A 27,568-nucleotide genomic window follows, 5' to 3' on the forward strand; every position below is an offset into this window, starting at 1 on the left:
TGGATTATACCCTTGTAAGAGTTCTTAAACCAGAGGCACACAACTTGCCACACCTAGATTCCTGACCCACAGAAACTGTGAGATAATAAATGTTTGTTGTTTTAAGCTGCTAAATTTGGGGATAAAACCAAAAAGGCTTTACTAAGACTTATCAAATAATTATTAAATATATCATTTACTCTTTTACTTAGAGGCACTTTGTTTAACTCAACATGCTAATATAAATTCATGATATGGAAAATAGAAATTTTATTAATTTTAATACACCTTTACCAATAGAACGTTTTTCATAAAATTCTTGTTTCTTATCACATGTTTTAAAGACAATTTTACCAAAACTTTGGAGCTGCATTAGCAATTTATAAAAAATATCTGTCACATAGGCTAACTGGCAAAACCAGTCATCATTTCCAAACCAATTGGCTAAATCGTATTTCTTTTGTCTCAAAAAGGATGACTTCATTTTTCAACTCAATAAATATGTCAATATTTATCCCTGTGATGACCATTTCACTTGTAAATTCTAACTCTAGGATGGACAGACAGATTAAAAGATATAGAAAGATAGATAGATAGATAGATAGAGTATGCAGGCTTGTTATGAGTTTGTCATCTGAAAGAAATAAGATGATACAAAGTACAATATTTCTTTCAGTGCTATCTTTTTTTTTCTTTGCTTTCACAGAATTCTCCCTCAGGAGTGATGTATTATTTGACAATAGTTGAGGAATGGAGAGGTGAGGTCATTAAAATTGTCATCACTCCTGCCATCCCAGTATAAGTTATCTCAGTACCCCAACATCAGCCAAAACACCTGTTTCTAATGCCAAGCTCTCACCCTAGATTTTAAAAATGGGCAAAATATATGAATAGACATTTCTCCAAATAAGATATACAAGTGGCCAACGAGCACATTGATAACATTCTCAACGTCATTCAGCATTAGGGAAATGCAAATCAAAACCAGAATGAGATACCACTTCACATGCTCTAGGATGACTATAACAAAAAACATGGACTGTAACAAGTATTGGTGAGAATGTGAATAAATTGGAACCCTCATACATTGCTTGTGGGAATGTAAAATGGTGCAGCCATTTTAAAAAACAGTACGGCAATTTCTCATACAATTAAACATACAGTTACCATACAACCCAGCAATTCTACTCCTAGATATATACCCAAGAGAATTAAAAGCATATGTCCACACAAAAATTTGTACAGAAATATTCATAGCAGTATTATTCATAATAGGAAAGTGGAAACAACCCAAATTACCATCAACTGATGAATAGATAAACAAGATGCGGTATGTCCATACAATGAAAATATAATATTATTCAGCCATAGAAAGGAATGAAGTCTTGATAGATGCTACAACATGGATGAACCTTGAAAACATTATGCTAAGTAAAAGAATTCACACACAAAGGACCAATATTATATGATTCCATTTAAATGAAATATTAAAAATAGATAAATCCATACAGACAAAAGTAAATTAGTGGTTGACAGGGCCTATGGGGTGGGGAGGGAGTACTGGGTAGTGACTGCTAATGGATAAAGGTTTCTTTTTGGAGTGATGAAAATGTTCTAAAATAGGTAGTAATGATTGTTGCTCAACTTTGTGAATATATTAAAAATTACTGAATTGTACACTTTAAAAGATGAGTACAGCAGCATTGCTATCTATGAACTCTAAGAAACCATTGACTAACATAAGGTCATGAAAATTTACTCCTATGTTTTCTTCTAAGAGTTTATTTTTTGGTAACAGCTTTATTGAGATATAATCCACATACCATAAAATTCATCTTTTAAAGTGTATGATTCATTGTTGTTTAAGGGTACAAACTTGCAATTAGTAGTAAATAAGTCCTAGAGATCTAATGCACAGTATAGTGAATACACACAACAATATTGTATTATAATCATCAAACATGCTAAGAGACTAGATCTTAATTATTCCAACCACTAAAAAGAAATGATAATTATGTGATGTATAGAGCTGCTAACTATCGCTACGATGGCAATCATATCACAATATATAAATGTATGAAATCAACATGTTGTACACCCTAAATTAACACAATGTTATATGTCAAATGTATTTCAGTTAAAAAAAGATTAGCACAGCAAAAGCATAAGTGTCAAAAGAAAAAACTAAATTGATGTTTAGATAAATTGGGCTACATCAAAACAAAATATATGGAATTACAAAAGAAAGAAATTATATTTCAACTCAGTTATCAAAATATTAAAAAAACAAATTTGTGATATGGTAATATACGTGCTTCTTTATTAACTCATGAAATAACAAAATCTAGCAGTGGGTCTAATAAGTACCTTAAGTTCAATCTAGAGTTTTATTTTTGTTTTGAACTTACTGCTTACTTGACCCAAAGCCATTTAGTCCCTTCTAGAGAAGATTAAAAAGTATCCTTGATTTATCCATTAACATTTGGTTAGTAGCTATTATTCAGAAACAGGCAATGAGCATCTCAGAAATCAACAGAGTCCTCTACTTCAGTGGTTCTTAATCATTTGGGGGGGGCGGGTGCAGACTCCTCTAAGAATATGATGAAAGCCCAGAAAAATTAAAAACACCCAATATTTTACATACAATTTTAATAGATTCATTGACTCCATTAACTTCATCCATGGAATCAGGTTTAAAAATCCCTATTCTACTGGATGTCACTCGCGAACTCAATCTGCTAATCTTTTAATATGATAGCTAAGCACTGCTCCCTTGGAAAGCAAAATGAAAGCCTTCATGGAACATCTGAAAGGCCAAGGAGCAAATTCTAGGATTCACTGACAGACTGAATGTTCACTCAGAAACTAATTTAAGCCAAACAGTGCAAGGCATAGCTTTCCTTTTTAAGATCTCATGTGCTAGTAAAGAAAGATTTTCATTTTCTTACACTGTACACTTTTGACAGTGGAGACTATATTGTTTCCATATTCTAGAACCCATTTCACCCCAGAGTATCTGTAACAATGGTTCTAGAAAAACATGTTGTCTCTGCAGATACATTCAATTTCTTTTGTCAAAACAACTAAAACTTAATAACTGATTCAGGCTGTTGCTCTTTTTTATTTAACTTCCAAGAAACTTTCAGCCAAATTTAGTATCCAATAACATTTACTATTTCTGTCTCCTAAAGATAGTCTCTCTTCTTCTATACATAACTGTATTAGTTTTCTATTCCTACTGTAGCAAATGACCACAAATTTAGGGGCTTGAAACAACACAAATTTCTTATTTTACAGTTCTGGAGGTCAGACGTCTGAAATGGGTCTCACTGGGCTAAAATCAAGGTGTTGGCCTTCCTTTCTATAGAATTTACTGGAAAATACATTTTCTTGCCTTTTTACATTTTCTTGCCTTTTTCAGCCTTTTGAGGCTGCCTGCCTTCTTGGTTCATGGCCCTTTTCCATCTTCAAAGCCAGCAATAGCTGGTTATTTCTCACATCGCATCACTCTGACTCTGACTCTCCTGCCTCCCTCTTTCACTTATAAACATCCTTGTGATTACATTGGGCTCACCCAGATAATTCAGGATAATCTTGTCATCTCAAGGTCAGCTGATCAGCAACCTTAATTCCCCCTTTCCATGTAACAGATTAACAAGACCCAGGGATGAGAACAAGGACATCTTTAGGGGCCATTATATTGCCTACCACACTAACCATCTTATTTGGCATTGTTTTAAGTTAAAAGTTGGTGGATATGAATCATAAGTTAATGTGGCCCCTGAAACAAACAAAGCTCTCACCACTATATACATATGGTGGGGTCCAAGGATTTTTTTTAGAAACCTTTGAAAGTAAATTGCCAACATGATGACATTTCACTCCAAATATTGCAGTATATAGTCTACAAAATTATCACAATATCATTATCAAACTCAAGAAATTTAACATTGATACACTAATAATTAAGAATTTGGAGTCCATATTTAAATTTCCCTTATTGTCCCAAATATGTCCTTTACAGATGATAAACTGCAAGAACATTGAGGATGTGTCACTGTGCACACAAACTATGCACACACAGAGCCTTTTAGCAAATAGTGGGAGACTTACTGATTCAAGCCATTTAATGAAATCATTAATTACTAGGCTAATTAAGCAGAGACTTCAATGGTTGTTCATGACAAAGAATAAAGACTTGACAGAATTAGTCAAAGAAAGTCACTAAACAAATACTAAAAACCAAACCCTGGAAGGAGGGGATCAGATTTCCAGAGTAGTCACATATTGTTTAAAATGTCTAGTTTCAACACAAAATTACAAAACATGAAAACAAACACAGGAAACTATAGTCTGTACACAGAAAAAAAACAGATGTCATAGAAACTTCCCTTGAGGAAGCCCAGATGTTGGATTTTAGTAAAGACTAAACCAGCTATTTTAAATATCTTCAAAGAACTAAAGGAAATCATGTCTAAAGAATTAAAGGAAAGTTTGAGAACAATATCTCACCAAATAGAAAATATTAATAGTGATAGAAATTAAAAAAAAATCAAATTGAAATTCTGTATTTGAAATCACCATAACAGAAATGAAAAATTCACTAGAGGGGCTCAGCAGCAGATTTGAGCTGGCAGAAGAAAGAATCAACAAACCTAAAGATAACTCAATTAACATTGTCTAGTCTGAGGATCAGAAAGAAAAACAGGATGAAGAAAAATGAACAGTGGGCCGGCCTCGTGGCTTAGTGGTTAAGCACGCGCGCTCCGCTGCTGGCGGCCCGGGTTCAGATCCCGGGCGCGCACCGACGCACCGCTTCTCGGGCCATGCTGAGGCCGAGTCCCACATACAGCAACTAGAAGGATGTGCAACTATGACATACAACTATCCACTGGGGCTTTGGGGGGAAAAATAAATAAATAAAGTTTAAAAAAATAAAAAATAAAACATAGAAAAAAAAAAATGAACAGAGCCTCAGAGACCTGTGAGACATCATCAAATGCATATACATATACATAATGGGAGTCCCAGAAGGAGAGAAGAGAAAGGGGCAGAAAGAATATTTGAAGAAATAATGGATAAAAACTTCTCAAAAATAATCTAAACATCCAAGAACTCAAATAATTCCTAGTCGGATAAACACAAAAAGATCCATATCATAGTCAAACTGTCAAAGTCAAAAACAAAGAGAAAATCTTGAAAGCAGAAAGACAAAAAGATAACAACTCCATCAGAAACCATGGGCACTAGAAGTCAGTGTGAAGAAAATAATTCAAAAAAAAATACAGTAAAAGAAACAATGGAATTAAAAGGTACATTAGAACATATCTATGTGTGTGGTGACTGATTGTAATTAGTATTTGGGTGGTGAACATGATGTAATTTAAGCAGAAATAGAAGTATAATGATGTACACCTGAAATTTATACAATGTTATAACCCAATTACCACAGTTAATAAAAAAAGAAAGAAAATATCTGTTTAACACAAAAGAAATCTGTAATGGAAGAATAGAGGAAGAAAAAAAGACGTGAAACATATAGAAAATGGCAAAACAGTACACGTAAATCCTACTTTATCAGTAATTGCATTAAATGTAATTAAATTAAGCATTCCAATTAAAAGGCAGAGATTTCCAGACTGGATACAAAACACACATGATCCAACTATGTGCTGTATAAGAGAGACACACTTCAGATTCAAAGATATAAGTAAGTTGTAAGTAAAAGAGTGGGAAAAAATATATGATGTAAAGAGTAACCAAAAGAGAGCTGAGTTGCTATACTAATATCAAACAAAAAAAAAGATAAAAATTGTTACTAGAGAATATGAAGGACATTTTACAGTAATAAAACAATAAATCCATCATGAAGATATAACAATTATAAACATTTGCACCTAACTACAGAGCTGAAAAATACATGAAGCAAAAACAAAGAATTGAAGGGAGAAATAGACAATTCAACAATAATAGTTGGAGAATGTATTACTCCACTTTCAATAATGATCAGAACTACACAGATGACCAAAAAGGAAACAGAAGACTTGAACAACACTATAAACCAACTAGACCTAGCAGACATCTATAGAACCATCCACACAACAACAGCAGAATACACATTCTTCTGAAGTGCACATGGAACATTCTCCAAGATAGATTATATGTTAGTCCATAAAATAAGCCTCATTAAGTGTAAAAGGATTGAAATAATAAGAACTATGTTCTCCAAACATACTTGGAATATAATGGAATTAAATTAGAAATCAATAATAGAATGAAATTTGGCAAATTCACACATAAGTGGATATTAAACAAGACACTCCAAAATAACCATTGGTTCAATCACAACGGAAATGCAGCTGCACCATTTTACATTCCCACCAGCAGTGTGTGAGGGGTCCAATTTCTCTATATCCTCACCAACACTGGCTATTGTCTGTCTTTTTCGATTATAGCCATCCTAGCGGTTGTGAAGTGGTATCTCATTGTGGTTTCAGTTTGAATCTCCCTAATGACTAATAATGTTGAGCATCTTTTCCTGTGCTTGTTGGTCATTTGTATGTCTTCTTTGAGGAAATGTCTATTCAAGTTCTTTGGCCATTTTTAAATTGGTACGTTTGTCTTTTTATTGTCGAGTTGTAATTGTTCTTTTTATATTCTGGATACAAGTCCCTTAACAGACATATGATATTTAATTACTTTCTCTCATTCTGTGGGTTGTCTTTTCATTTTCTTTATGGTGTTCTTTGAAGTACAAAAGTTTTTAACTTTGGTGAAGGCCAATTTACCTTTTTTTTTTTCTTTAGTCACTTGGCTTTTGGTGTCATTTCTCAGAAACCATTGTCTTGTCCAAGGTCATGAAGATTTACCCCTAAGTTTCCTTCTTAGAGTTTTATACTTTTTATCTCTTAAATTTAGGTCTGTGATCCATTTTCAGTTGAGTCTCATATATGGTGTGAGGTAGTAGTCCAACTTCATTCTTTTGAACGTGGATATCCAGTAGTCCCAGCATGACCAACTGATGTTTGACAAAGGTGCAAAAACAAGTCAACAGTGGAACAATAGCCTTTTCAGCAAATGGCAACTGGTCATCCACAGGCAAAAACAAAACAAAAAAGAACTTCAAAGTGAAACTCACCCCTTACGCAAAAATTAACTCAAAGTGTATCATAAAGCTAAACGCAAATCTTACAACTATAAAACTTATAGAGGAAAACATAAGAGAAAATCTTCATGACCTTGAGTTAGGAAAAGAATTCTTAGATATAATACCAAAAACATAATCCACCAAAAATTTGATATATTTGGCTTCATCGAAATTAAAAAGTTTAGTCTATGAAAGGTACCATTAATTAAATAAATAGACAAGATGCAGACTGGGAGAAAACATTTGCAAGTTAATTTCTGACGAAGAGTTAGTATCCAGAATATATTAAAAACACTCAAAATCCACCTGTAAAGAAACAAATAACCCAATAAAATTGGCAAGGGATCTGAACAGACACTTCACTATAGAGGATCTATAGACAGCAAACAAGCATATGAAAAGATGCTCAACATCATAGGCCGTTTATGAAATGCAAATTAAAACCATAATGGGGGGCTGGCCCCGTGGCTTAGCGGTTAAGTGCGTGCACTCCGCTGCTGGCGGCCCGGGTTCGGATCCCGGGCGCGCACCAATGCACCGCTTCTCCGGCCATGCTGAGGCCGCGTCCCACATGCAGCAGCTAGAAAGATGTGCAGCTATGACATGCAACTGTCTACTGGGGCTTTGGGGGGAAAATAAATAAAATAAAAAAAAAAAAAAACATAATGGGATCCCACTACTTATCTTATAGAATGGCTAACCTTTAAAAACCTAACAAGTGGGCCGGCCCCGTGGCTTGGTGGTTAAGTGAGCGCGCTCCACTGCTGGCGACCCGGGTTCGGATCCCGGGCTCGCACCGACGCGCTGCTTCTCTGGCCATGCTGAGGCCGCGTCCCACATACAGCAACTAGAAGGATGTGCAGCTATGACATACAACTATCTACTGGGGCTTTGGGGGGAAAAAATAAATAAAATAAAATCTTTAACAAAAAACCTAACAAGTGCTAAGGAGGATACAGAGCAAGTGGTAGGAATGAAAAAACAGTACAGCCTCTCTGGAAAACAGTTTGGCAGTTTATTATAAAGTTAAACATACACTTACTACATGACCCAGCCATACCACTCCTAGATATTTAAGCTAGAGAAATTAAACTCATGCTCACACAAAAATCTGTACATTACTGTTCATAGCAACTTTATTTATAATTGCTAAAAACTGGACACAACCCAAATGTTCTTCAATAGGTGAATGAATAAACAAACTGTGGTACATCCGTATAATGGAAAACCACTCAGCACTAAAACGGAACGGACTATCGATACATGCGAAAACATAGATGAATCTCAAAGATGTTAATGTTGAGTGAAACAAGCCAATCTCAAAAGGCTACCTACTGTATGATTTCATTTATATTACATTTTGAAAAAGGTAAACTATAGGGACGGAGAATGGAGCTTGTGGTTGGAGAGAGTTTGATCACAAAGGGGCAACAGTAGGGAATTTTGGGGGGTGACAGAACTGTTTTGTATCCTGATTGTGGTGATGGTTACATCAGTCCATCCAGGTCTTAAAAATCCTCCAAATGTACACCAATAATTGTGTGTGTGTGTGTGTGTGTGTCTGGTTATGATGGTGGTTACACAAGTATATACCCTTGTCAAAACTCATCAAACACTTAAAATTTTACTCTGTAAATCATACCTTAATAACGTTGATATTTTTAAAAAAAGAAAGCCTCTCCACACCAATCCCACTTCTTAAAAATAACTACTGTTGACAGTTTAGTATGTACCTGTATGGAACATGTAAGCATGTAATATAAAAGCATGTTTTTCAGTTGCATAAATGGGATCATTGTACACATATATTGTGCTTTATGTTGCTTTTTTCACTTAGAGGTCTTGGAGGTCTTATAGATGGATGGACAAATGCATATACACACATGCATGTTCTACATATAAAATGATGATAGATCTACTATGTTTTTAATAGTTATATTGTAAGCCATTTTATGGATGTGATATCATTAAATTAACTAGTCTCCCACTGTTGGATATTTAGGTTGTTGCCAGTTGTTTTGCTATTACAAGCTACAGTGCTACAGTGAACAGCCCTGTACATACATCTTTTTGCAAGTATATTGATAAGATAAATTTCTAAAAGTAGGGGAGTAGTGGGTCACAGGGTATGTGTAATTTGAATTTTTACAGCTACTGACAGATTGCCCTCTATAGAATCAAGTAGAACTTTTAGAATGTGACATGGGTGCATTTTGCAATTTCCCATCCCGAATCCTCGAACTTCTCTCTTTCATAGGATCATGCCGATATTGAGTGGAAATTTGCAAGGACAAAACTCTGGATGAGTTACTTTGATGAAGGTGGCACCTTGCCACCTCCTTTCAACATCATCCCCAGCCCCAAGTCATTTCTATACCTTGGTAACTGGTTCAACAACACCTTCTGCCCCAAAAGAGACCCTGATGGTAGACGGAGAAGGCACAACTTGAGAAGCTTCACAGTAAGGCTTTTTAAAATTGTTTCTTTTTAAACAAAACTGTTCCCTACCTTCCATCATTTGTGATACTCCCTATCTTAAACATCATAGAATCGCTCCAACCTACACATGCTTTGGGGGGTTGTCAGGTAGGGGCTCCTGTGTTATTCTCCAGTCCTAATATTTAGAAATATATTTGGGTAGGTGGGGTGCTGGGAGACTACTGGTATAACCTCTCTGTCCATTTTCAATTACAGGAACGCCATGCTGACAGCCTGATACAAAATCAACATTACCAGGTAAAGCTTCCTCACAGGGACTAAGCACAATATTTCTTGGCCAGTTGTGTGACCTTGGACAAGTCACTTAATGTCACTGAGCCTGTTTCCTCATCTGTAAAATGGGGATGATAAAACTTAACTCACGGTGTTGTTGTGAGAATTGAGTGGTGAGTATGTATGTATGATTGTGTGTGTGTGTGTGTGTGTGTGTATGTGTCCTGGCACAGTGCCTGACACATTGCATTAAGTGGTAGCTATCATCATCACCATTACTAATATAAAGCATTGTGACCATATGTGTGCCATTCCCCAGAGGCTAAGTAAAAAGAGGCCATCCCTGCAAATGAGGAATGTAGATGGACTCTAAGAAAAATATCTTGATTAAATCATTAATGGACATTGAAATCAGCAGACTTTGTGACACTGAAGAATGACTTTCTCCACTTTATAAAAGGAAGAAAATCTATCATCTTACTAGGAGGGTTAAAGTTTAATCCAGCCTGAAGGGAAAGGATATTGACTCTGACCATTCAAGGATTATTCAGGTCTCATTAGTCTAAAAATGTGAATCTGGGGCTTGCCCTGTGGCTTAGCGGTTAAGTGCGCGCGCTCCGCTGCTGGCGGCCCGGGTTCGGATCCCGGGCGCGCACCGACGCACCGCTTGTCCAGCCATGCTGAGGCCGCATCCCACATACAGCAACTAGAAGGATGTGCAGCTATGACATACAACTATCTACTGGGGCTTTGGGGAACAAATAAAATAAATTAAAAATGTGAATCTATGTTTACCTCATGCTGGGATGGAAAATTTTCCTTTTGGATGAATTTTATCTTACTGGCCCACTCTGCCACCAAATTTGGATACATAATAATAATTTGTTTAGCCAATGATCTTAACTGGATTTTTGCAGAAGATCGCTGGATCCTGACAGGATTTTCTATTGCAAAGAGAGTCTAAGCATATTTTATTTCCTGTGTATGTTCCTTATTTTACTGAGAGCCTGAGAAGGAAACTAAATGACTCTTGATGTCTTTTTTTCCCTAATTCCAGGAAGTTATCAGGAATTTAGTCAAAAGATATGTGGCTGCTATGATAAGAAATTCCAAAACAAATGAGGGGCTAACAGAAGAAAATTTTAAGGTAATTTAATCATGAAGTGGGTTAATTTCTCATTTCACATTTCTTAAGCATCATTTAATCTTCACAGCATTTGTGGTTTCTGGTGATGAAATTTCACCTGCCTATAATACAGCTAAACCAGCTATAATTCTTATTCTCTCTCTTAGAATAGACTGTCATCCAGTAGATGGAGAGATTTTACCAAAGTCTGTCACAAGACAATCAGCTTTATGAATAAAAGAAATCTGCCCTATGCATTTTTTTTTTAATATTCTGGATGTTTCTCAGTGTGGAAATTGAGTGCTTTAAACTATGTGGCAAGGGGGCCGGCCTCGCGGCTTAGCAATTAAGTGCACACGCTCCACTACTGGTGTCCCGGGTTCGGATCCCGGGTGCGCACCGATGCGCCGGTTCTCCGGCCATGCTGAGGCCGCGTCCCACGTACAGCAACTAGAAGGATGTGCAACTATGACATACAACTCTCTACTGGGGCTCTGGGGAAAAAAGGAGGAGGATTGGCAATAGATGTTAGCTCAGAGCCAGTCTTCCTCAGCAAAAAGAGGAGGATTAGCATGGATGTTAGCATAGGGCTGATCTTCCTCACAAAAAAATAAATAAATAAATAAATAAATAAATAAATAAATAAATGATGTGGCAAGGATGGGTGGTGAGGGGCAAGAGAGCAAAGGGGAGATGCCTGGAGATTTAAAGGCCCTCTTTACTTAAAAGATATAAGATAAAGATCAAAAAAATGTACTATTAAATCTAAGATTTAAAAAACTCTACCATTAAACATTAAAATTCTCCTAATACTAGCATTTAGCCTAAAATAGTGATTCTTAACCAGGGGCAGTTTTGTTTTCCAGGGCACATTCAGCAAGCAATGTCTGGGGACATCTTAGCACACCAGGATGTGTGTGTATTGGCCTCTAGTGGGTAGAGATCAGAGTGGCTACTAAACATTCTACAATGCACAGGGCAGCCCCCCAACAAAGAATTATCGAGCTCAACATGTCAAGTGATTGAGAAACCCTACCCCAAAACACATGTGTATTTTCTAAGGAACATACGAAGGCCATTATCCTAATCCATAGACATAACTCCATCCATTGAAGGCCTCCTATGTGCCAGGCACTCCGCTAGGTGCTGGGGTACAGTGATGAGCAAGATATAACCAGCCCCTACTCTCATGGAGCGACACGCAAACAATAATAATAGAAGGTGATGAACTATTCTAACAGGATAAACACAAAGTGTTGTGGAGATACAAAGAGGAGGGACGCTCAACTTGGACTTGGGGAGTCAGGACAGGCTTTCTAGAGGAAGTGATGTTTAAGCTGAGGCTTGAAGAAGGAGCCAGATAAAGGAGAGTTGGGGAGAAGAGTGTTCTAGACAGAGAGAACAGCACAGGCAAAGTCCCACAGGCAAGAGAGAATATGTCCACACACGTGGACAGTAGAGAGACTGGAGAAAGAGTAGGAAGAGATGAAATGGGAAAGACCAGCAGGTACTAGGCCTTGAAAAACCTTGTAGTCAGTGGTATGGCATTTCTTCTTTTACCTAAGGTCAGTAACAAGTTACTAAAGAGTTTTAAGCTGGGGAATGACATGATCCAACTTAAGCTTTTAAATGATGATTTTTAAAGGAGCAATCTAGTGTCTAGGCAGCCAGTTAGAGATAGAAGACATTTCATAGGGACTTGAATGAACAGGGACCCTGTCCCAAAGCAGCAGTCTCATCACCTGACATTCCACTTCCCTAGTTTTATTCCTTAGAGTCCTAAAAGCTTTTTCCTCTTCAGTAGTCCTTTTTTTATGCAGATGACTATGAGAGCCAGTGCCCTAATCCAATACCTTAATTGTTAGTTAACACTTGAGCAGAGATTAGTCTGTTGGTGTGCTCCTGATGGGGAGGTTCTGAAATCAACTTCACCCACTGCACAATTTTTCCAATGGCCAGCCCTGACCACAGAATTATTAACATGTTTTTCTTGTGTTGGAATAATGTGAGATTTTTCTGGTAGTTTGTGTACTTTGTGATTTGCTATTAGGCGAAACCTGGAACATTCCAAAGGATACCCAATGTACCTCTTTGGAACTAAAGACCAATCTTCCTAACATAATGTGTCATCTCTTTTGCCCTAGGAATTAAAGCAGGACATCTCCAGCTTTCGATATGAAGTGCTTGACCTTTTAGGAAATAGGAAGCACCCAAGGAGAAGCTTTTCCACTAGCAGCACTGAACTCTCTCAGAGGGACGATACCAACGATGGCAGTGGTGGGGCTCGGGCCAAATCCAAGAGTGTCTCTTTCAATTTAGGCTGCAAGAAAAAGGTCTGCCATGGGCCACCTCTCGTCAGAACCATGCCAAGAGCCAGCGGTGCCCAAGGGAAGTCAAAAGCTGAGTCATCAAGCAAACGCTCTTTCACGGGTCCGTCTCTCAAGAAACTGGGGCTCCTATTCTCCAAGTTTAACGGTCATATGTCTGAACCCAACTCACAGCCAATGTACACAATTTCTGATGGAATCGTTCAGCAGCACTATATGTGGCAGGACATCAGATATTCTCAGATGGAGAAAGGGAAAGCAGAGGCCTGTTCTCAAAGTGAAATTAACCTCAGTGAGGTAGAATTAGGTGAAGCCGGGGGCGCTGCTCAGAGCAGTGAATGCCCTCTAGCCTGTTCCAGCTCTCTTCACTGTGCATCCAGCATCTGCTCCTCAAATTCTAAACTTTTAGACTCCTCAGAGGATGTATTTGAAACTTGGGGAGAGGCTTGTGACCTGCTCATGCACAAATGGGGTGATGGACAGGAAGAACAAGTTACAACTCGGCTCTAAGTCAAGCCCCTATCACCTGTTCTGGAACTCAGCAGACAATTTGTAATTTCTTTGCTCTCAGAGGTGACATAGGATATGATTCTCTCACTGCCCCCCCTAGAAAGGAGAGTGAAACTCCTATTATTTTCACCGTCTTTTATAGCCACATTCTCCATTTTTTGGTCTTGTTTTTATTACTATTATTTGCCTTTTTATACCTATAAACACTAAGTCCATTTCACAACCAACTGAAGGGGCGTTTGCCCTAATCAGCAGAGGTGCAGTCGGGTGCTTAACCCCTTGGCTTTGCTTTTCTTACCCTTGCTTCCTTGAAGCTCCAGGTGCCACTTTGCTACTGTTGCTGCCGCCCAGATTCCTGACCTTCCTCAGGATCTCACACCATTTCCCCACAGGGCTGAGGTATGTGCTCAGCAGTCCCCACCAGCTATCAGATAAGGCAAACTAACCTGCCTATCTTTGTTGCCCTTCAGTGCTCCATGCTGCCCATTCCGGTTCAATGAACAGCATCAAAGGGAGACTGAACAGACTCCAAAGAATTGTCAGCTTGTGGTTCTAGGTATAACTGGCCTTCTTATTGTTTTTTTGTTTTTAAACACTGCAACTTCTCCTTATCATGGGGGCTGTTGAGTTTTTTGTTTCTTAAAGATGTGTTGGTTTCCTAATGTGTGCCAATGAATATTTACCCCATAGTATATGTCATATCAAATAAGTTAGTGAATTCCTTTCCTGTGGTTGTGTATTTCAGTTAACTTACTACATTTTAAAATTTGATAGCATCGAGATTAGTATTTAGGATGTGTACTGTTTTTAAAAACTTCTACTGCACTCTAACCAATAGTCACGACATCTCAGACATTGGTAATAAAAAATAATTAGCTGGTATATTTATAGGGTCCTTCTACTGGTGATAGTTTTAATCATCATTGCTATCAAAAGCATTTCTAAGATAAAAGCCTGGATTTGAAAATATTTTTTTATCAGAAAAATTACATCTTGTTGAAATGTCGAAATCTGAAAAGAGCACCTATCTTCATTTTAATTAATCGCTTTCTGATGGAAAAAACAACGAAACAATTTTAGTTCTAGATAACCTGACTCAAGCTGCAGTTTTTTATTTATTTATTTATTTATTAATTTTTTCCCCAAAGCCCCAGTAGATAGTTGTATGTCACAGCTGCACATCCTTCTAGTTGCTGTATGTGGGACGCGGCCTCAGCATGGCCAGAGAAGTGGTGTGTCGGTGCGTGCCCGGGATCTGAACCCGGGCCGCCAGCAGTGGAGTGCACGCACTTAACCGCTAAGCCAGGGGGCCGGCCCCCAGTTTTTTGTTTGTTTTTTTTTTTTGGTGAGGAAAATCGGCCCTGAGCTAACATCTGCCAATCCTCCTCTTGTTTTTTTTTGCTGAGGAAGACTGGCCCTGGGCTAACATCCATGCCCATCTTCCTCTACTTTATATGGGATGCCGCCACAGCATGGCCTGACAAGCGGTGCATCGGTGCGTGCCCGGGATCCCAACTGGCAAACCCCGGGCCGCTGCAGCGGAGCACGTGCACTTAACCGCTTGCACCACTGGCCCCTCAAGCTGAAGTTTTAATATTCATTGGGAGCAGTGGAATTGCATGTTAGCTATATAACATAACAACCCTAGTGAATTCATGGAACTATAAATATGATCCAACTTCTGTCTTCAAAGAAAGCTGCATTTATACATCTAAATTATTTTCCACAGCTTAAGAGTACCTCATCAGAATACCAAGATGTGGGTTAAAAAATGAAGTCCATAATGCATATGGTCATCATATTAGACCCAATAACCACCAAGTGATAACCTGCTAAACAAGAGTAGTTTTTACCAAGGTTAGCACAAAATTACCCCCAACTTGGACTCTAACATATGACCCGAAACAGCCCTAGGTCTGGGTCTTGGAGATTAAATTAGCAGTATGTAGCTCAGAGAAGCAAGAGAGTCAGTTAAATGTCGCTCTGTTCTTATAAATGTCAACAGCAATAGAAATCCATCTAAATTCATGTGTATACTTTCTAGTAAAACGAAGTGAAATGAAGCATTTTCAAACAATGCAAATATGCCTCCAAAACAGCTTTGACAGTGTAGTTTCTGTTATTTGAATTGATTCCCATTTCCAGCTCTAGCTTCAGGGACTGATAGTCAAAATATTCCACATGAAGAAGAGAGAAATTCCAGGGGGAGGGAGGAACAGGAGGAAGTGTTGAAGAAAAAGCTCATATCCAGGGAAAAATGATCAAGAGAACAGGCTTCATCAGGAGTCATTTGGCAAGAGATTGTCCAAAAATAATCCAGTAATCATATGTGAAGTGATCATTTACTCAAATCCAACTTCTCTCCAGCTTCGTTAAGTGAGACTATCATAAATGGCCCTGACATCAATAACAGGTTACTTTACAGAAGGAAAGTTTCTAAACTTACAGATTCAACTTTCCCAATTTTTAAGACTTCACTTTGAATAATAAATAGAATCTGGGCTACATTCCAAACTCATATTGATGATATCAAAGACCAATACATGGCCCCACTTCATCCAAAGAAAAAGATATGTCTTTCTCACAAATGCATGTACTTGTGATAACCTAGGTATAATTGTTCTGGCAGTTATTTTATCAATTTGTCAGAAAACAAGGGGACCCAAACATAGAACCATGCTTCAAAATACAGTCTTCTCTCAGTTATGTTCTAAAGAGAGAATACGTATGAGTCACAGTAGCCAATCTCTACTACTGAAAGAAACCAGTGTCATATTTCATGGGCAGTACATTCCTTTTCAGATCTTCTCAGGGTTATTGTCTTTGTGACTTGGGTTTAAGACTTCAGTAGCTTTGTTGAGGCTTAGCTATGTTGCAGATTGAGGCCAATTAGCTGTTACAGCTACATAGCTATTGCCCTAACTTCCATGTTGGTGACACCAACATTTTTATTAACTTTAACTCAGCAGAAAATGGGAAGGAAAAGAGATTTGTGTTCACCTCTCTACCCTCTGGATCAGCTACTATCAAGAAAGTTATTTCAAATCAAATGTTTAAGTATGTCCTCTGACCCCAGAGAAGGTATAAGCCAACTTGAGAGTAAATTTATAAACATAAAAAGTTAGAGCTAAAAGAGAACCTTAGAGAGAATCTACTCTATTCCAACCTTTTACTTGACAAATAGAAAAAAAAAAAAAAAGACTCAGAGAAGGATAACGACTTGCTTAATGTCACAGAGCCAGTCAATAAACCTAAATCTTCTAGATCATAGAAACAAGACATTTATTATTAAGCATATATATTAGATGTTATACATAGGAGATGTGAAAATGGAATGGCCACTACACTTTTTTGTTAATTTGCCCCAAATGCTGTGAACTCCACAAATTTCAGACTGACATATTTAAATGCAAAGTTAAAAATGTACTCCAAAGTCAAATATAATTATAAATGGTACAAGAATCATTTACAATTTGTCTAAATATCTTTACCACAGTTCACTTCCATTACAGTTGGCTTTCTTATCACTTCTAGACATCTGTATTCATTTGTTTGATTCCATCATAATTAAACTCCCTCATAATTAATAAGGGTAAAAATATTACAAAGAAAACGTCTGAATTATATTAGAAAATGAGCATTGTTTAAGTATCTCCTCCACGTCTAGTTTTAAGTCCAGTGGAGTAAAAAGATAGAGGAAAGATTCAAAGTTCAAAATCATTTTTGGAAGATGCCAAATTTTACAGGAATATAAATGCTTCAAGCTATACTTTTGTCCACTTACATGGGAATATTGGAAATTTCCCAGTTCTGCCTCCCATAGTCGTTTATCATTCCACTCGGATCTAATTTAGGCTATTTCAGCTAAATCTAAACATCTGTCTGCAATTTGATTAAAGAACTTAAAAAAAGAAAAGGGCCTTCACCTTTTGAATGACACATAATAAACAAATACTTTTTCAATAAGAACTTTATAGTTCTTACGGTAGTGCAAAACCTACCCTGCAAATTCATTGGGAATTTCAGTGAAAAATATGAGTTGATACCTTAGCAAGACAATATAAATAACCATTTCATGTTCATATTGCCTGTGGGTGAGACTCAAGTGGTATTTTGAGTAATAGTTTAAGTGGCCCAGACCTTGGTTTGCTAAACCATCAGGTAAAAAGTACTTGAACTTAGGCAGACATTCTTTCCTGTTTAAAAGTACATAAGAAAAATTGAGCATATTATTTTGGTAATCAAGTTTTCAAAACAGTGCTAATAAACAGATCGCTGTATAGACATAGCCAAAATAAGTTGATGTAATGGTTCATATCACTTAACCTCTTCATACCTACTTGTCAGCTCCCTCCAACCTCAACCCCTGCGGCTTTGCCTCAAATCTATGGGTATTTTAGATCGTTTCTTTGGCTTACTTTATCTAGATAATTATTCCAAATATCTACTTTGTTGTTGTAGAACTAGCCACTGGGAAATGAGTACCCCAATTCAATGTGAGCATTACTTTAGTACAGAGAAATGCTATTTCTACTGTATTTCCAATGACCTTTTCTATCACTTTTTCCAACAGATGTGGGTTTTGGCTTGCATTGCTTTTTGGTGTTTGTTTGTAAAAGTGGGAACCTTGCCTGTGTATACACACACACACACACACATGCAATGAAACTTAATAGCGTTTGATTGCTCTGGCCTTGGCCCTTCACCCCTTATGGTAATTACTAGATCATTATTGAAGGGAAGGGGAGCAGGAATAACTTCAACGGAAAGAAACTTCCTGAGATGTGGTGAGGAATTGCTAAAATGAACTGGTATGATGGCATCTACTGTAGCACAACTACAAATATTGAGTTAATATTGAGAGCTCTCAGGATTTGGGGTTTCTGGTTTGAAGAAAAAATAAAGCATTTATGTCAGAAGAAAAGAACTTATCTGTAAAAATAAGGGTATACATTATTGGTGAATTAAGTAAATTGTATACTTGAGATTTACTACATACTTGAGATATTACTATTCATATACTAATATACGGCCTAGGATTTCCATCTATTTGCTGCATGATGGTCTAGAGAAGAAGGTGCTGGTAGGCGGTTTTGAGAGCTTTACTTTTAGAAGTTTATTAAGAAACAAAGGAGTTAATTGCTGAAATGACACAGGCAACAGGCCAGGGTGCTCTAGTGTTTTTAAGCTCAGTATTTGTTTTATTCCCACTCTATAGAGTGGATTTGTATCTTATACTTGTTAGTTTATTGGATCTGAGTTGTGGTCTTTTTCTAGAGATATACCATCAGTGTTTGTGGTACTTGAGAGACATGTACATATTAAGAATTATAATATTTAAATATAAAATTAAGTGGAATGCCTTTATGCCAAAAGCTAGTTTTCTTATCTGATGTGAAAAGTTGTGAAAGCTCTGTAGAAAGTTCCTGTTACTACACAGATGAATGGCAAACAATTTCTGTAGTAACAGAAAGAGCCTACAACTTTTGACTATTGTAATCAACCTTCATAAATCCATGATTGCAGCACACATCTGACCTATCTCCTTTCCCACCCTCAAAAAAAAAAGACTTCATTACAACTCCAAATGACTTGATAGAACCAAAAGACTAAATTAAAGCACGTAAGAATGGCCTGCAATGTGCAAGTCATTTTCACCGATTTGCGGCATATTTTTTGCTCTTTGACTCTATCTATGAGCAGGTTTCAGGGCAACCTAACATCCTAGGAGCTGCATCTCAACACATGCACACACACATACCAAGGCTCCATCCTCGGTGGTAGTTAACGAGTAGGTGGCCATGTGCCTTTTATTTTAGCCTAAGGTGGCCAACCATTTGCAAGTACAGTTAATCTGGGCTTGGCCATTTTATGTCTTTTCCCACAAAATTCAATATATCCCCAAAATACTGATTGCCACCAATTGCCTTCCAACCTAGAAACCCTCTTAACAGTTCTCTGGTCTTATACAACCCTTACAACTGACCCTTGGAAGACACAACAACTGTGTGTAACTGAGTGCTACTTTTTCTGGTAGGAAATAAACATTTTTCAAGTGCTATTACACAATAGGCACTTTGATAGGCACCACTGTAAAATACAGAGACAGTTTCTTGAGTGATTTGTAAAGTGACCTGAAACTGTTCTTTGGAATCCACTTTTTTTCCCTTATCAACCTTATTGAGGAATAATTATGTACAATTACCTGCATCCATATCAAGTGTACAACTGAGTTTTCACAGTTGTATATACCCCTGGAACCACTACCAAAATCAACATATAAAATATTTCCATCATGCCCCAACGATTCCTTGTTCCTCTTTGCAGTCTGGAATCTAGTTTCAAACATGCTTGGAATAGTGGCAGCCTTACTGGAATAAGTGTATAGCTTCCCAAGGAGGAAGTATTAAAGAACACTATATTTAGGTATACAATCTCCACTAATTTGGAAACAACCATAATGACTTAACCCTTGAAACATTTGTGTTTAAATAGTAAAACACATTCAGAGTTCCAATGGCTTATGCCGTAAATAAACTCAGAATTGGCTTCCTAAATCTTATCTGATCCGTAGGAAATGACACTTTATAATGCAGAGGCTCTGACAACTAGGCTGTTAGCAGGAAGAAGGGGCAGTAAAGAAAGGCCCCAGCCTTGTAGAAAAATGGAGGGGAGGGTTTTGGATTCAGAAGGAGCCCTGGTAGCAGAAGGAGGCGGCGGCTCCAGTGGGAGAATGGCAGCAGCTACTTGAATTTTCAGGTAATTTGAAAATCACATGTTCAGACCAGGTATTGCCCGTATAAGATCTAGTCATATTTAAAGGACAGCTTCATCTCTTTGTGGTCACACCTTGTAGGACTTCATTTTACAACATATATTAAGCGATCAGTTTAAGTAACCAAAGCAATGTAGCCTGTAGTCCAATAAGCAGGGTGATTAACTGTACTTAGTATACTTGGGCAGGAGAAGCGGTTAGAATTCTCAGGTGTCTAACAAGATCACTGGAACCAATGGCACTAAAATGAATGTTGTATGAGCTCATGAGGAAACCTCTAAACCCAAAGGGCTAACACATTAGTCTGTGGTTTTCTTAATGTTAAAGGAAACCCAATTTGATAAATTATCAACTTTAAAATTTTTAACTGTTCAAATTACTCCTTTAATATAGTAAAAGTAAACCCATCTATTCTCTTATTTCAGCTATCAAGACAAAGACCTTCTCAAGGACATTTCAGTTCAGATAAGGATAAACAAACACATCCTTCTCAAGTGAAAGCATTTTAATTTGTCTGTGTTGCTTATAGGAATGCACACCAGTTGTAGTATTCAAGAAAATATCAGTATTTAAACTCTTCACAGGATTCTATTTCAAGATTTCTCCAAAACAGGGCTGACATTGAGGATGAAGAGTTTCTTCCTATTCAAAACAATGAATGTCATTTGGAGGTAACATTTGATAGAAAATAAAGAATACTAGAAAACACAGGTGGTGTTTAATTCACTTTCTTAGCTTAGTTGGTGGCCCCAATCACACATCACCACACAGAAAATGTTTGCATCAAACTTAAGGTTAATTATATCTCCTGAGCTCAATCATGAAAAGGGAAAATTCCAAATGTGTTTATGTAAATGGCATTTTGGCTTTGCAGATTACTATTTTAATAGCTAAAACCTCCTTGAGTAACTATTACTTTTATTTAAATACTTTCTGTAAGAAGTGCAAAGTTAAGTGTCATCCTTAAATGTGTTAAAAAGAATCTTGTACAACAAAATGATTTTGTGTATTTTTAGCTTCAGTATAAACAAAAATAAAGCATTTACTTTTTCCCCCCAAAATATATGGCTGGTCAGATTTAAGGTGTTTTGTTCCTCCCTTTTCCAATGTAATCATTTATAGCCATCTATTATTAATAAACATTTAGGAACAACAATGGATTTCACACTATAACTTAACCAGTAGAAACACTTAAGGGACACCTCTGCAGTCCAATATATTTTAAAAGATGCTTGAAGAATAAACATATGAATATCATTCTGTTATATTTCCCATTAAACAAAGCTCTATTAAATCTTTAAAAATTGAATAAGCATTCATAAAGAACTTTGAGATGATGACACGAATTGACCAATACAGCCATAAAGCTATAGCTTATAACATTGAGAAACCTTACAGAACTTATCCTGGAAATTTCTTATTCTTTATTGAAGACCCAAAGCATGATACATGTTGCACAGAACAGTTTGAATCTGTGGGTCAGTGAGGAGACACATAAATTGAGGGTAAGCTGGTCATCATTAAAGTAGTATAACCTGAGTGCATTTGGGCAATATTTCCTCAAGTATCAGTTGACATTTCTTTCTAAGATTTTGTTTATGGTAATAGGCTTTTCAGCAGTTAGCTTTACCTAATTAGCAGATTGCTGAAGTTTTATTTTTTATTTTACTAATGAACATTAACTTTTAGGCCACCAGAGCACTGCTGAGCATACCAGAACAGCTTAACTTTCAGCCAAATAACTCACTTGCAAGTCCTGGCCTAATTATTTTAAGCGTGACTGGGTGTATAACATTTACGTATTGGTTAGATAAGTAATGACAATTAAAAAGGCAGTAACATATCTGAAAAAAATTTGCAACCAGCATATACAAATAACTCCTACAACTGAATAATAAAAACACAAACGATTTGAACACACTTCAAAAAGGAATATAGGGGCTTGCCCCATGGCCTAGTGGTTAAGTTTGGCGTGTTCTGCTTTAGCAGCCTGGGTTCAGTTCCTGCGCACGGACCTACACCACATGTCGGTGGCTATGCTGTGACAGCAACCCACATACAAAACAGAGGAGGACTGGCACAGATGTTAGCTCTGGGCGACTCATCCTCAAGCAAATAGCTCAGGGCAAATCCTCCTCAAGCAACAAGAGGAAGATGGGCAACAGATGTTAGCTCAGGGTGAATCTTCCTTGGCAAAAAAAAGGAATATACACAACTGGCAAATAAGTACATGAAGAAATGCTCAACATAATCAGGGAAATGCTAATTAAAACCACAATGAGCTATCACTTACTACACACCCACCAGAATGGCTAAAATCAAAAAGACTGACATCACCAAATGTTGCCAAGGAGGAAAAATAACTGGAACTCGCATACATTGCTGGTGGGAGTGTAAAATGGTACAATCACTTTGGAAAAACGTCCTGCAGTTCCTTACAAAACCTTTATAAACACACACCTAAATTATGACCCAGCAATTCCAAGAGGAATGAAACCAAATGCTCACAAAAAGACTTCTACAAAAAATGTTCATAGCAGCTTTATTCACAGCTAAAAACTGGAAATGGCCCAGGTGTCCATCAACAAGAGAATGGATAGATGGCATATCCATACAATGAAATGCTGCTTAGTAATAAAAAGGAACCATTGACACACACAACATGGATGAATCCCAAATACATTATGCTGCAAGAAGCCTTACACAAAGGAGCACATATTCTAATGCATTTATATACAGCTTGAAAAACAGAAACTAATCTGTGATGGGGGAAAAATCAGAAGAACAGTGGTTACCTAGGGAACGGGTTTCAGAAGCAGGGATTGACTGTTAAGGAGCATGAGGGGATTTTCTGGGGTGATGAAAATGATATCTTGATAAGGGCTTGGGTTTCAAAGATGTATGATTTTCCAAAATTCATTGCATCAAACACTTAAGATTTGTGCATTTCATTGCATGTACACTTTACCTCAAGAGAAAAAAAAAGAACCTTGAACAAATACTGAACTCTAGTTAACAGTATGCATGTTGAAATGTTTAGAGGTGAAGTATACTTAAGTCTGCAATTTTCTTTGTAATGCATCAAAAAATAAGGATTTATAGATGGATATGCGAAAAGGCAAGTATAGTAAAATGTTAATTGTAGAATCTAGGCGGTGGATATATGGATGTTCATTGCACTATTATTTCAACTTTTCTGTATGTTTAAAATTTTTCTTAATAAAATGTTGGAAAAAATAAGCACTGAGTAAAGGAAAAGAACTAGGTTAACAAAAGCCAAATCTACACCATGCTTCAAAACAACTCCGAGGAAGAAAACTTATTGGGGTAGTTGAAGCTATTTCAGCAGAGCTAAAGGAATGAAAGAAAATTAAAACAAAGTTCAAATGCTGAAACAAGCAAAACAACTGAATATAAAATGGTGTTTCTTTTTCTGTAGGGCTATACATGTGGTAGAACTTTTATTGTGGTAAGAACGCTTACCATGAGATCTACCCTCTTACCAGATTTTTTACGTGTACAATATAGTATTCTTATCTACAGGCACAATATTGTACAGCAGATCTCTAGAACTTATTCATCTTGCATTACTGAAATTTATCAAGATAAAAATTGTCACTTTAATCTAACTATTATACCAGCAAGGAAATAAAACATTAGTTTAAGTCCAGAACTCCAGTACCCTAGTACTAGGGTAAAATTTTTTTTCTACAATTCTGCAAACGATTTGAAAAACCTGTATTATATAGTTTGGAAAAAGCCATAAGGTCTGCAAGACAAGATCTGCTAGTTGATTAGGTGAAGGGACTGACCACCCATATAACACCAACAAATCAATGCTATTAATCAATAGTGTTTGGCTAAAATAGATCTTAACATTTGCATTCATTGACTGGTCTGAATTCCTAAGAATTGATTCAGTTTAACCTCAATATTGTTGAATCACCGCCGCTTTGTTTAGCCAGTGGCAAGAGCCACCTATGAAGTAAAAAAAAACAACAAATAGCTGTTCAATGGTAAAGGGTTTCCAAGCTCCCCTCTGGCAGACAGGAGAAAATTCAGAAGTGGTGATTACTAGGGAAACAGTGAAGCAGTAAAACCTGAAGCGGTTCACTCACCTCAATTAGTTTCAACTACAAATAAATGTCATGGTGTAATAAAACTTAGTTTTACACATAGCTAGTGAATACTGAGAATTACAAAATTTTAAGAATCAGTTGCCTACACTAATAGGCTTCCCCTAACCCCCAGATATCTTAACAAGGTACCTATGGACCTTATGTGACAGCTTCTCTAAAATCGTATACGTTTCTTTTCAGGATTCAAGGCAATATTTTTAAAAACTTGAACCTCAACTTCATAAACATTTACTCTCCAGATGATCAGTTACCAAGGTAGTTTAACTATTATGAAACATTTCAAACACAAAAGTAGAGGGAATAGCATAACAAACCCCAAGCTTCAACAAATAAACCTCGCCACCCCGATTATTTTGAGGTGATACTCAGATTTATCGCTCTAAAGCGGTTTTAGTTGCATAGTAGGTAGTCACCTAAACTCAGGTCCATCCTTTCCTGAAGCTGCATCTCCCCACACACAGGCACCCCACACATCCCTGAAACTGCCTTTGATAATTGAGGCAGGAGAGAAGACAAGTGTTTATATATCAAGTTGCTCTGACTGCAACCTAAAATTCTAGGTAAGATGGGGGGAAACAAGAGGTTGCCTTTTGGTATTCCTGAATTCTTAGTTTTTATTACAAATGGAAATACAAATGGCTTCAAAGAGGTTTCATGTAAAATGGACTAAATTTGTCCCAGGTTTAGATAAGTCTAGATTAAGTCCATGCTCACCCTCCCACGGACTATTTTATTATTCATGGAGATTTATGTCTGAATTAAGTTCTAAATGTCTGGTGTTCACATAAAAAATTATGATTTGTTTGTTTATACTTTTATTTCCAACACTAATTAAAAGGTTATGCCTTGATTATAGGCTCCAAGGAAATGAAAGCTGTTTTAAATACACAAGTCTTGAATTTCAACAGTAAAACAGACTCAATATTTTCATCTGTTCTTAATCAAGGCAGAAAACCACAATTAGTTTTGAGAATAAATATAATAGCATAAAAAAGAATTCTAATTGTTTTTCTTCACTATGGAAATGATCCAGCTTTCTACATTTGGTGCAACCAGATTTATCTTAGGAAGAGGGTGGAAGTAATGGGTCCAAAACAAACCACAGTGCTTTTATGTCTCCTTCCCCAACAATTCTAAGTGGATGAAATTTGATAATAACAGCAGAGGAAAGACAGATCAAGGGCAACTAAAGAGGTAATATGTAAAAAGAAATCTACCACTATCTTTATACTATAGATTGATTAAATACGTTAAGTCTTAGGTTTTTTTTTTTTATTACCCGAAACACCATTTCCTTTTAATCTAAAAGCTGCCTTCAAAAACCACTGCAGACTTCTGCAGCGGTACAGGTCACCTTCACTCTTCCAACCCCCACAACAATAAGAGGGTCGAGGAGAAATACTTCTTGATTATTTCTTATAGAAGACTGATTGTAATATGTAAAATAGTGGACTGCACTTGTATGATTTAAACAGACCATAAATACTGTTGATTTCAACACTGGTGACAGTAACAGTTAGGTTGATCTCTGGTTTTTAAGTTAAGAAAAAACATCTCATTAAATTAGTAACGGAACTCAAGGCCAGGTAGTAACCGACAAATTTAAAATAAAAACAAATCAACTGGAAGCCTAAGGCAAACGTGCTTGTCTCAAAACCACACAATTTCCAGACTCACATTCTCAAGATAGACTACAACCTTCTAAACCACTCCTTCGAAGCTAATTAGTGAACCACTGACAGTTGAAGATACAGGACAATCACTTGGTGTGAGTTATGTCTATTTCAGAAATGTTAGCATATTTGAAAAATGTTGAAGAGGGGTTGCTCCATGTTTTAAGCTTGACTAAAATAAGTCTTTATTTAAAACATAAAACAATTTGTATGTAGGCTGCACAAAATTGAGAACCCAGAAGGTTAGCAGAGAAGCAGCTACAACATTAATCCATAGTTAGGTTGTTATAAAGATCAGTGCACTACTGTCCATCTTTCTTTACTAAAGTTGTCAGATGCCAACTTGTAGAGCAAAGATTTAAGATCAAGGATGCAAAAACAAATACCACCAGTTCCACGTCTATTATGAAGCAGAAGCCTTAACTAGTACACTGACTTATTTGGAACTCATTAATATCAATCATCTGGAGAACAGTACACTGAAGACATCTTCTTTGCAATGGATTCCACTCCAGTTCTTTCAACTGTTCAAAGACCTCAAGCCCTGAGGTCTCAAATGGTTCTTTTTGTCTGGAGTGTAGCTGAAGGTGGGAAAGGACAGACTGATTCACAAGCACAAATAACCTTTAAAGAAGGCAATATAAATAGGTTTTGTGGCAACCAAAGAACACTTTTAAAATAGCTGTTTGTCAGCTGAGATACAGCAAAGCATTCATGACGAATTACCCCTCCAGAGGAGAACTGATGAATACAGAAGATCTTGTGGTCTTTGGGTAGATGAAAGGAAGAAGGCAGAAAGTCATAGACAAGTCAGGCATGGAGAAATACAAGGTAAGTCTAAAAAACAAAAACTGCAAGATATAACAAGTATTAGAAGTATAGGACAATGAGAAAGTAAGTCTAGATTCAAGTTCCATAAGGGAGTTAACAGATTTAAAAAAAAAAAACAAAACAGAAATACAACCTGAAAAGGAACATTCTAAAGGAAAAGAACTAGATATGGTAGTATGCATTGCAGTATCTTGAGATTAAATAACATTTCAATTGACCCTGCCAGTTCATGCTGTAATTTCACATTCTTTTGCAACGAAAATACCACGGGAAAAAACACATTGGAATAATTGAATGTCTGGTACTCTTTGCTGCCATGAAAAAGCAAAAAAGAAGAAAACCCCACTCA

The 27,568-nt window shown here is 36.9% G+C and overlaps 1 protein-coding gene across 1 annotated transcript in view; it reads left to right on the plus strand.

Moving 5' to 3' along the window:
- Positions 1 to 14,862, plus strand: part of TRPC5 (transient receptor potential cation channel subfamily C member 5) — a 134,732-nt gene extending 119,870 nt beyond the window's left edge. The window contains exons 7-10 of the mRNA XM_004440501.3: positions 9,384 to 9,587; positions 9,821 to 9,862; positions 10,896 to 10,985; positions 13,109 to 14,862. Coding sequence (XP_004440558.1) covers positions 9,384 to 9,587; positions 9,821 to 9,862; positions 10,896 to 10,985; positions 13,109 to 13,801 — 1,029 coding nt within the window. The 3' untranslated portion in view covers positions 13,802 to 14,862. The remainder of the gene's footprint in view (positions 1 to 9,383; positions 9,588 to 9,820; positions 9,863 to 10,895; positions 10,986 to 13,108) is intronic.
- The last annotated feature ends 12,706 nt before the right edge of the window (positions 14,863 to 27,568 follow it).

Source organism: Ceratotherium simum, chromosome X (genome assembly GCF_057802395.1).
Source record: "Ceratotherium simum simum isolate JZ-2026a chromosome X, ASM5780239v1, whole genome shotgun sequence".
NCBI lineage: Eukaryota > Metazoa > Chordata > Mammalia > Perissodactyla > Rhinocerotidae > Ceratotherium > Ceratotherium simum.